Source organism: Sturnira hondurensis, unplaced genomic scaffold (genome assembly GCF_014824575.4).
Source record: "Sturnira hondurensis isolate 20B ecotype Veracruz unplaced genomic scaffold, ASM1482457v3 Scaffold0004136, whole genome shotgun sequence".
NCBI lineage: Eukaryota > Metazoa > Chordata > Mammalia > Chiroptera > Phyllostomidae > Sturnira > Sturnira hondurensis.
This window is the reverse complement of record NW_028076767.1, coordinates 44,739,533-44,751,475: the sequence shown is the minus strand read 5'-3', so window position 1 is coordinate 44,751,475 and position 11,943 is coordinate 44,739,533. Positions and strand designations below refer to the sequence as shown.

General features: G+C 43.3%; 1 protein-coding gene across 1 annotated transcript in view; it reads left to right on the top strand.

The window, feature by feature from the left end:
* The first annotated feature begins 440 nt into the window (after positions 1 to 440).
* LOC118985719 (myosin-IIIb-like) overlaps positions 441 to 11,943 on the top strand; it is a 32,458-nt gene continuing 20,955 nt past the window's right edge. Inside the window, exons 1-4 of the mRNA XM_037044487.1 lie at positions 441 to 639; positions 1,602 to 1,736; positions 10,517 to 10,621; positions 10,863 to 10,962. Coding sequence (XP_036900382.1) covers positions 493 to 639; positions 1,602 to 1,736; positions 10,517 to 10,621; positions 10,863 to 10,962 — 487 coding nt within the window. The 5' untranslated portion in view covers positions 441 to 492. The remainder of the gene's footprint in view (positions 640 to 1,601; positions 1,737 to 10,516; positions 10,622 to 10,862; positions 10,963 to 11,943) is intronic.

Below are 11,943 nucleotides of genomic sequence, written 5' to 3'. Positions count from 1 at the left end.
CCCAGACTTTGCATATAAAAGTTGGGGACTGGTTTCCAGAGACCATCAGAGAGGCCTGGTCATGGTTACCATAACCTGGGGACAGACACCTAAGACCATTGGCTTACAGACACTTCCTCTGGCACAGCCTAGAGTGACAGCTGTCTGGTCATGACCAGATAGCCTCTTCAGCCCATTTTCTCCCTCCTGAAGTATTTATATAATTCCCCCCCATTTAAAAATTATATCCTTAAAGGTGTTTTAGAGTCACGTTTCTGACCCCTCTAACTTAAACCCTCATTTCCTAAGGAGGCTTCAAATGCTCCTTTAAAATGTTTACTTAAAATAGAAAGGAAAAATGAAAAGAAGAAGTCCCACAAGGTTGCTGGTTAAGAAACAAGGCTATTCTTGTTTTGAAAGCCCACTGCCCTCAATGTTGGGATCTGTTGCACATCACAAGCTTTTCTCCCCACCAGGAAACATCTGTATGGATTGTTTCATTACAGCCCCACGATGCTTGGATTTGAATCCCTTCCAGACCCCACGGACACCTGGGAAATTGTAGAGACCATAGGTAAAGGCACCTATGGCAAGGTCTACAAGGTAACTAACAAGAGAGATGGAAGCCTGGCTGCAGTAAAAATTCTGGATCCAATCAGTGTAAGTAACGGTGGTAAATTGTAACCTGAATGCAATATTTCATTTGCACTGGGTTTCCAACTTCTTTTCTAGTTCTAGGGATAATTTTCATGAGACCCGGCATGAAATCTCAAAATGAGTTCTGATTTTTCAGTTCATTTGAATGATGACTCCATTTGGAGTTAAACTTTCCTTGACTTTGTGTTTTCTGTCCAGTTTACTATTATTTTGGTTTGGGCCCTCTGGGCTCTTGAAAAGTTATTCTCTCAAAAAGAATGATGTATGTCATTCCCTGGGCTTATACAGAGGCTGGTCTCTCTGTCAGTTACAAAATGACCCGGACATGTGGTATTCAAACGTCTTAGCTTGGCATCTTATTTCAGAGCCCTGAACATCAAGGTTATGATGCTGGAGGCTGTTTTGCACCACGAGGTTATAGGTGTCCTGTCCTGTGTTGGGTCCTTTCAAGCTTCTTCTCCTTAACTACTTTGGAAATTCAGATATTTTTAAATTAAAAATATATTTATAGTACTGTTAAAGAAAAAAGGATATAATAAAGACATTTTATTGATATACTAATTAGAGTTTTAATTGGAATCCGAATGTCCATCATTACGTATATTCAAGATATGGTAATGATGATATTAAAATACAAATAAATATGCTCTGACCAGCATGGCTCAGGGGGTTGGGCATGGCCCCACAGGCGAAAGTTCACCGGTTCCATTCCCAGTCAGGGCACATACCTGGGTGGTGGGCCAGGTCCCTGGCCGGGGATGTGTGAAAGGCAATCAATCAATGGCACATGGATTTTTCCCTCTCTTTTCCCCTGCCCTCCTCTCTCTAAAAATAAATAAGTAAAATCTTTAAAATACAGATATACTTTATTAAATGATTACTCAATCATGATGTTGTACCTATACCCTTCCTCACACAGTAGACTTAATCCAGCACACGCTTTTTTTTTTTTACCCTGTGTGTAGGATATGGATGAAGAAATCGAGGCAGAATACAACATTTTGCAGTTTCTTCCTAATCACCCCAACGTTGTGAAGTTTTATGGGATGTTTTACAAAGCAGATCACTGTGTGGGAGGGCAGCTGTGGCTGGTCCTGGAGGTAAGAGGGGTCGGTGGGTAACTCTCCCTTCAGGCGGAGCTCCGGCCGCATGGAGGGGTGCTTTTGCCTACATACTGTGCCATGCACGTTCGAGAAGTGGGTCCCTCCTGTGTGTCACAGGGACTGACCAGATGTGCCCTTCTCCACAGTCGTTACAGGTGGGCTGTGTACTAAAAGTGTTCCTGTTTCTCTGCTTCAAATTTTTGGTAATCTTTTCTTCTAATACTGAATGAATACAGGAATAAAGTTGGAAAAGATTATTTTTTCCCCTATATTGGGGACATTTTATAGAAAACATAATTACAACTCATTTTCAAAAATTGTTAGCCCAAGATCTACTTCGTTCACCAAGCTGGGATTAGCCCATCTTTGTTCATTAATCCACATCTCAGAGTGGGTTTTCTCGGACTGATTCTGAGGGTTGTGTGTATAGCAGGTTTGTTGGAGCGATCGTGCAGGGATGGACCTGGAAGGAAGTAAGGCAGGCAGAATTGGGCAAGGGGGACATTGAAGGGCAATGTGGTTGCGGTAGAGGCTTCAGCCCCCGCCCTCTGCCCTCCAGGAGATGGAGAGCTGGGCTGCTTTTGCAGAGCTGTATCTCTGAATCAGCCAATCACTGGCAGGTGTTGCGCTGGGGTGGAAAGTGACCTTGGGTTGGGGAGAGGGGCACTTCCTTGTAGCTGGGGGCAATTCCTGGTGAAAAGTGCCATTGGGAGCTGGGAGCAGTACTCCCAGCAGCTCTGAAGAAGGAATCTAAAAGGAGCACCAATGTCTCCACTGTCTTCCTGCCTTATTTCTCCCTTATTAATGGAAGTGCATGTGTGTATGTGGGGGCAAGAGTCAGTTCCCCACAAATCCAGTAGGACTAGAATTGCAAAGGCACAATAATGACAATGTATGGAATTAGTTTATTGGGACTCACAGGGTCGCCCTGGTGTGTTCTGGACTCTGCCCCCCTGGACCAGCACATGCCTCTGTGCCTAAGGTCACACATGGGATCCAGGAGCGTGGGGACACACTTGAAAGCCTCAAGAGAAGTACCGAAGGAGAAGCCAGCACTCGATTCACTGTCTAGTGCCTCTTCTCTGAATCTTCTGCCTGGCTCTGGGAGGGCCTGGACATGGGGAGATATATATTGGTTACCGTGGCAACCATGAATGGGGAATTCATTATATTCAGATGGGATAATCTGCAGGAAAACCAATTTGAACATTTCTGTCACATCAGTTGCCTTCCTCGGGATATAAATATGTAAGGGGTTTTGGTTTTCAGAAATCATCTTTGTTTAGTTGACTGGTTGTCATATAACACATTCTTATAATCTTTCAGATGTTATTATTTCCCTTTCCTCCCCTGAGAATATGATAGGTTCTATCCTGCCAGTGAAGCTCAAGGATATCCATAATTTTAAAAATGCTGCTTTTCTTGGGATATGGGAAGTATGATTTCTAGGGTCTCTGATTATATTCTTCTTCAGCTCTGTAAGCTCTCCATGTTTTAAACCTCACTGTAATTTAGTAATGGAGTTTCTGTCCATTTTTGTCTCCTGTCTCAAAAAGGCTCTGTAGTTAAATATGGAGAACTGGGACTTCCAGACTTAGCCAGGTAGGCAGGCGGGCTGCTCATACCTGCAGCCACCTGGAGAATAAATGCTCTTCCCGATAAGGACTGACCTAACGTCAGCCCTTCGGGCATGGCCAGGTGGCTGGAAAGGGCTGAGCATGGTTCTGATAGCTGAGAAGGAGCCCAGAACTGTGGACTGAGCCTTGTCCTCTGCTGACTGTTTTTGCTTTTTCAGGGTGACAGCAGACAGGTAATGAGGCTGTCCTGAGACGCTGAAGTGTTCATCTCAGGAACACAATATGCTGATATTTATGCCTTTTGCAGGTTGTTTTGTTCCACGCCAGCATTGGTGATATAGGGAACCAGATGTCCTCAGGTCTTTCATGTCCCAGACGGGCCCTCTGTGCCAGGGTGCTGGTGATTAGGTGTGTCCAGTGCCCACAGTATGCTTATAGAAATGGGGATTTCTGGGCTCCTAGAATTGGTGGGAAGCTCAGCCTTTCTTCAGGGTAGTCCCGTGGTGTTCAGTGGAGGAACAGAGCCCAGAGAAGGAGTGACATGCCTCTCCGGTCACATAACAAATTAAGTGGCAGAACCGGAGGTAGAACCAAATGTGGCCACTTTGCTCAGACCCCCCACTGCTGTCTGCAGTCCCGGAACACAGACTCGTGCTGCCTGGTGGGGCCCCACGGTTCCTGGTCTGTCTCATACGCACACAGTGGGAAGACCGTGTGCGTATGAGAAGGTCCTGTGCGTCGCACAGCACCTTCGCCGTTTTGTTCCCGCTGCAGCTTTTTTAGGAGTGCTTTAGGAGACTCACACAATAAAATTACAATCTGCTTAATATTGTGCTCCTCATCATGCACATTGAGATTAAATTTATGTCGCCTTTGCTGTTTCCTCACTGAATGAGTTGAAAGGACCGGTGAGCAGCTATTCCACAGAGCAATTCTAAAAGATAGAACAACGTTATTAATAACCTTCTTAAATCACCACAGCTCTGAAAACAAAAGCAAATAAAAATGTCATTTCTGAAATTCATTACTAATTGTTAGCAGAAAGTAAACCAAAGCTCTCTTTCATGACAGGCACCCCCTGTATTAGAAAGATACGGAGAGAAAGCACTCACATACAATAATGTTTTGGAGAATTTCTGAATACAGATTATTCTAAGGCACTATTAAATTTAAATAATCTATAAGTCCTATTGTCTCTCACCTAAATTAAATATAATAAGAATTTTGACCTTTAAGAACAACATAATGCTCAAAAACAAACACCTAGAATGTGCTAAGACATGAACTACCAGTACACTCTTTCTTTTTTTCTTTCAGCATAAAACCTTCGGTAGGTAGACACTATTACTTTCAGCATGAATCGCGTGTTCAACTTAAAAGAAATGGTTTGGAGTGTAGGGTACTAGTAAATGAGGTTGTAAAGTAAAAAAAAAAGTTTTTAAACCAGATGAAAGAATTATTTTTAATATCGTTTTATCTCCCAGAGATCTATGTATAAGTTCAGTAACTAAGCCAGTTGGAGGGGTGGGGGGAGGATGCCATTGTTCAGTCTTTGCTTTAACGCTCCAGAAAGTCCAGCGTGGGCCTGAATATCACTGTGGGTGTGATGCTTAGAACTATTGTCACCCATAGGTATGCAGCACAGATCAAGCTGATCGCATTAACAAATCAGGGTCACAGCAGGACTCCGGTGGTCGGAGCATAGGACTGGTAGGTTTTGATTGGCCAGAGATGGCTAGGAAACACTGATTCAGGTGGCTGGTTCTGGCAGGATGCCAGAATGAGGGTCACTGGGGTGTTGGGGACCAGGAGGAAGGTCCAGAACACTTGGGAGGGGAGAAGAAGGGAGGAACTTTGAAATGGAACAGAGTTACATCCTATGTACACGTGCGGTATGAGTTCAGCAAAAACAAGAGAGAGTTAGAAGCTGAGAGGTGGAGTGATTCCTGCCCACCCACTATTCTACTCAACAAGCACGTGTACTGGGAGACTGAGGTGGGAGGTGAGCATCCTGAGGCCCACCTACTCCTGGGAGCATCTCCCCCCATTCTGACTAGAGCTTGCAAGTGACATAGTTTTCATTCTTTTAGGTGCAAACCAGTGACTTCACCCGGTATCAGTAAAACAAACACAATTGTTCCCAACAGTGTGGAGGAAAAATACACATTGTTCTGGCCCTACTGAGAGGTGGACATTGTCCGGCACAGTGCTTCCTAAGGCACCATTTAGAGTAATTTTGATGATCCTTGACCTTTGCCTATACCCTCTATGGAACTTAACACACTTGAAAGATAAAATCTACTGAACAAAAGGGACCCTGAGAAGAAATTCCTCTTGATTCTGCATTCTGACCAGGTCAAATCAACATGCCAGTACAGAATCCACTTGAAAGTTAGAGCTTCAACTAGAATAAAGGTCTGGTGATTGTGTTGCATTGGCCTTTTTAATAACATGGAGGAAAGTTGATGGCTAATTGAGCAAGGAATATTTTATTGCTTGAAATCATGACCATCTTAGCAAAGGCACATACTGTGATTGAATCAATATTCAACAATGTTTTGAAAATAGATGTGGTACCTAAATGATTTTTCTATTTTTCTTGGTTTGGAACAAAATGCTCATTAAATTCTAGATGCATCCAGCTGCCACACTTCCTGGACGCTGAGGGTGTAGGAAGGAACACAGGCCCAGAGCCACCCCTCTGAGTGTGAAGTATTTGAGTGGGAAGTATTTGAGTGTGAAGGCTGGCAGAGGGGGTTAGGATAAAGAAAGGCTGCATGCTCCGACCCTTGGTTGCCTTCTTAAAACTCAAAGGGGATTATTTTATTTGATGCATTTTAATAAATTCTTTTGTCATGCTTTAAAAATATTCAGTCCATTGCACTGAACATTTACTCTGCATAGACAAGTGTAAGTGTGTTCCTGCTTCCCTTCTTTATATCCAAGTGCCCGAGGAGCTTTCTCTGTGATCTGTGGGTTGCCTGCCCTTTAGCGCTCTGCTGGGAACTTACCAACTTAGCGGGGCAACTTCCTCTAAAGTTTCCCTGAGCAGTTTAATTATGTGGTTTTTTATTTTGTTAATCACAGGCAGTGAGAAAGCTCTTAAACTCTGACATTTAGAGAACCAAAAGCACTGACTGAGGAAAGGGAGGTCACTTTGTTGTTTTTAAACCCGAAGCTTGGTTTTGATCCTGCTGACAAAAATGGCTGCCTAATCCTTTCACGGGTTTGAGAGCTATGAAGAAAGTTATTATGTTGGCTACCTATATAAAATATCACTGAATAGGCTCCAGTTGCAAAAATGATCACATTCAAAGTAGGGCAGGAGCCTGAGAGGAGGTTTCAGGGGAAAATTCCAGGCTAGAGTTAGCTTGGATCTTCACACAGTATTCAATTTAAATTTTCTCTGGGTAGAATTTTAATAGTGCGCTTGCGATTCAGTAAGCACACACCTCCCTGAGAGAGGAGCCAGGCTGAGGGGTGGTTCTGAAAAAGGTGGTATAGTGCCTTGCATTCCTATTACTTGCTTTGGCTTTAGAGGATCAGAGAACTTTATTGTTATTTTCCTATCCTCACAAAATCCCTAGACTGTCTCTTCTTCACTTTCTACATGCAGTTGGACAGAAATCCTGTCTATTCTATTTCATAAAATCCTCTGTGTCTGTTCCGAACTCTCCATCCTCATGACTCTAGACTTTTTGACCCTGCCTTTCTTGATTGCTTCAACACCCCCTAACAGATGTCCAGCTTCTGGTGTCTCCCTAGTCTGTCCACCTCCAATCTGCTGCCCAAGTCGTCTTTCTAGAATGCAAATCTGAACAGAGTCCTCCTGCCTAAAACTTGTCAATAGCTTACTATTCTTACCTAATGGTACATTATGGTACTATTATATAATATATGTGCATATAGTAGTAAAGCCCACACTCCTTAGCAGGGCAGACCTGTCATTCCCTGTTCTGCGCCTTCCTTCCCATCTCCCTGCCCTAGGATCCTGGCACCCTTTGTCCCAACAGTAGCAGAGGATTTAGAATTCACGCATGCGTGGGCATACACACACATTCCTCATTCTTTCATGCTTCTTTCCTATACGCACGATGTTCCTCTTCCAGGGACGCCCTTCCTTTCTTACCCACTTTCCATAAACTGATTTCTCCCTCAAACCCATTGCAAATGTCGAATCCTCTAGGACACTTTCCCAGACTGTCCCCTCTTTGCCCTTTCTCAGCAGGGGTTACCATTCCCTCTTTGGTGTCTCCCTTAGGCACACGCCTAGTTCCACATGCCATACTCCTAATGACCCATGTGTCCATTACTGGCTCTTTGAGGGCAGAGACAGTGTCCTGTTCGTGTTTGAGCAATGGGTATAAACTGGACAGTCACACACTATTGAGAACAAAGAGGTAATTTTCTTTTCAGTAACTGAACCCAGACTTGTTTTTGAGCCCCCAGACTGCCTAGTGGAGACAACTGACTTTAACTCATTCTATTAAATTCAGCCCAACTGAGGGACTTCTTTGAGAAGGGGCAAATTCTAGTATTTATATCCCATTTTCATAGTCCAGTTCAAAGCTCAATCCTTTGGACGAGGACTTAGTATCATTAGGGCCTTTTCTTCTTCCCACTCCCTCTCCCGAAGTGGCACCTGGATCCGGGCATTAGCAGATGCTCATGTACAGCCACGGCAGTGAGAGCAGGGCCTCACACTGTGGGGGACCCCCACGTCCTCCTACTGTCTGCCTTACCATGTCTCCCTGTGCCCCTGGGCTCTGATACTCCTTCCTATTCTGAGGGCCTCACTCTCTTTTCCTCATTCGAATTTTATCCTTGTCCCTGCCCTCAGTTGGAGCATGAAGTTGTGACTCTCCCACAAGTTGTGAGCAGGCTGTAGAGAAGTGTTCTGATCCCAGGCGTGCTTGGCCTCACCGTGCTCTATTGCCCTTTCCATTCAATGGGACGCCCCCTTATTGGCATGAGGCACTTCCGTGAGAGGTCTCTCTTCAGATTTCCAAATGAGAAGAGGGTCATAAGAAACTGAAGTTCCCATCATTATCCCCTTGTACACACTGTCCACGAGGGGACATCCCCACTCTCATTTTGTTCTCTCGAGCTCTCCGAGCTGCATGCCATCCACTCCAGAGGGTTTCATTCTGTGGGTTGAGAACTTCGCTCAATGTCATGTGCTATGTTCTTCCATGATCATCATTTGATTCTGTGGTCAGTTCTTCAATTCTTGTTTCATGAGATACAGACTCTAGTTTGGGGAATCTTGAGAAAATTATTTTATGTCTATCAAAACTTAACCTTTAAGACTATTCTATGAATCATGGAACTGAACATGCATTCATTGCTCAAGAGGGCATTATATTGGACATTGGTGGTCATTTGCCCTTTCAGGGCCATACAAGACATAGTTGAAATCAGTTGAGTCAAAGGAATGTTTTGGAAGACATTACCCTGCTACTCAACATTAGTCATCGGAGCTTTCAGGGTTAAGTTACAAGTTACCCCTGACATTAGTAGAAAGTAGATTCCAAGGACATTCATTCAAACTCAAGGAGCCATCATAGTCTTCAATGCATTGCACTGCTTCCAGGGTCCCTCCTAGAGATAGTAAGACAGTTTTAAAGATGTTTAATGCTGTACTAGACTTTTAGTCACACACTCTTGCTTATGAGAAATTTAAATGCTAACAATGTGGGCAGATTTGGCCACAAGTTAATCTTGTTAGAGTGTGTGAGAGGTGTCTGCCATGTATGTAGCAGGGAGTAATACACAATCAAATAAAAACATCTGCTCACCCTCTATTAAAATGTTGCAGATGTTCATGATTAGAGTTGAATAGACCCTAATGTATTATTATCTCGATAAAAAGGTGTCTTTTTAAAGGAAAGGTACTAATCTGTGCTCCCTCAGACTTTCTTGCTTATGAAAAGCCAGTTGACTGGGAAAACTCCCCAGTGTTCACTACTCAGCTCTCCCCCACATTGCAGACAAAGTACCAAAAGGGAACACAAGTTTCTAAAGCAGGGTCTTAATCTTTATAAAGACAAGGGTGGCTCTGAGAATCTGATGTAAACTCTGAACTGTTTTTTAGAAGAAAAATGCAAGGTGCACGTACACACTGCCTACCATTTCAAAGACAAGCCCTGCTCAAACCACTGAAGAACCCTTGATTTAAGATGACCTGTAGCCAACCCTACCCTGCACAACTGACTTCTGCAATTAATAACAATTATCCAAGAAAACCCTTATATTGCTGTGAAAGTAGAGTAATACCTGGTTTACATACTCTCAAATCTCAGTGATGGACAAGAGATAACAAAGAACAAATATGCAACGTATACTTTTTTTTAAAGTTTTTATTTATTTATTTGTCTTTAGAGGGGAAGGAGAGAAGGAGAGAAACATCAATGTATGGTTGCCTTTTGTGTGTTCCCTGCTGGGAACTGGCCTGCAGGGAACCGGCCTGCAACCCAGGCATGTGCCCTGACTGGGAATCGAACTTTGATCCTCTGGTTCGCAGGCCTGTGCTCAATCCACTGAACTAAACAGCCAGGGCTGCAACGTATACTTTTATAGCGTTTTTAATGACAGGTAAAAAAGAAGAGCATAAAATTGCTGAATATCTAAAGTTGGCTATGAGAAGGTTGCGTGCACATCTGATGCAGCTCCACTCCATAAGTGTGAGATGCATTGGCAACTCCAGGAAGAGCTGCCGGTTGGGCTTCTGCTTCCTGCAGTGCCAGCGCAGGAGACAGGAAGATTTGGAAAGGGGGATGTATTCCTGCCCCAATGTCAATGGCATCCATCTAGACTCTTCTGGTCTTTCCTTATCCTCATAATTCATGTTTATAAAACATAGACAGTATTTATACAAAATGAAAAATATCCAGTAATTTGCCATGCTTTCTCTTTGAAATTTCTAATAATGACCTGTGCTTTTATATTTCACTTGACAATTTAAAAAATCAACTTTTAGACATGCACTTTCACTTGTAAATCATCACCTTGAATAAACACACCTCCCCGCAGAACTTGATTTGCCCATGTAATGGAAATTTGAAGTTTAATTGTTCTGACCTGGAGTTTTGTGATCTGCACGTTTATTTTACCACATGGGGCTTGTATTCTTAACATCTTTTTCTTTTCTTTTTGTATGTGTCCTGCTGTTGTCTCCCGCCCCTGCATCTCCTCTTGCAGCTGTGTAACGGGGGCTCGGTCACCGAGCTTGTCAAAGGGCTGCTCAGGTTCGGCCAGCGGTTGGACGAAGCGGTGATCTCATACATCTTACATGGGGCCCTATTGGTAAGAAAGCCCAATGAGCTGCTGGGGATGACAGCAGAGGGGGCAGTTTGCCGTCTTTGGATCCCACAGCATGTGAGCAAGCGGGAAACCTCCCTATTAGTTGCAAGGTCTGTAACAGCAGGGAGGTTAGCCAAATGTGGACTTTGATTAGATTTTTAGTAGTACGATGATTGTTTAAAATAACCGTGTGGATTTTCCATTTCTCTTTCCTGTTGTTTGGTGGCGGTGGGATGCCACGCAGGGCCTTCAGCATTTGCACAATAACCGAATCATCCACCGCGATGTCAAGGGGAATAACATTCTTCTGACAACAGAAGGAGGAGTTAAGCTCGTTGACTTTGGTAATGACTGCTTGTCGTTTGTTTTCTTGATGTGTGCAGTGTAGCCAAGGGCAACAATTTATTGCAATCTCAGAAGACTGGGGCCTTGCGCCATAGGCTGAGGGACTTTTCCAGTCAAACACAGGCTGGTGAATGGGGGATTTACCAGATGGATCACCCTAGGAGATGCTGTTTGCTAATCTATTTTCAGCTTTAGAAGCCATTTTATTAAAGCTAGAGAATAAAAGTGTTTCAAAAGAAGAATCTGACAGAAAAACTTTTTGCTATTGTGGGAAGAATTTCATGTCTCAGGGCAATTGTTTATAATTTACATTTTGTCATTTCTTCTTTAGCATATGAAAAGAGAAAGCAGTTTGGTCTTCCAAATGACTTTCTCTAGCCTTAGGCATGCTTATTCCCAGTGAGCAGAAGGTAAACTAGTCCTCTGGGTCTGGGAACCAACATCTCTTTAAAATTGTGATTATTGCTGCTGCACGTGAGGCTGGTTGAGCTGGAAACATTCACAGGAAATGCAAGTGTGAGAAGAAATGCGGAGCAATATTACCTGATGCCAGAGAACTATTAACTATCTGCCTGCAACACTTGCGTATTGATATTCACAAACCAACAAACCATTTGGTTTTTCAAGTTGATTGAATGGCTGAATCTTCTAAATGAGTTCAACAACAGTTAGTACTTTACCATGATTGTTACAAATAAGGAAAAAACATTCACAAAAGCACTTTCTAAAATGTTCTTTATCAGTGTCACCATAGTGGAAGAAAAGATTTGATGATTTTGAATAATCATTGTTTCATTGGTCAGAAGGAATTCAGTGTTAAACTGTATCAGTGAATCATTTGCTCAGAGTAAATTACTCAGGAGTAAAGGAAGTTACTTCAGGTGTGTTGGTCTGTCTAGTGAAAAGCACACAAAGAAAAATGGCGGGCGCAAGCACTTTGAGTCTTATGCTTCTCCTGTGTGAGGAATGGTGTAACTCCA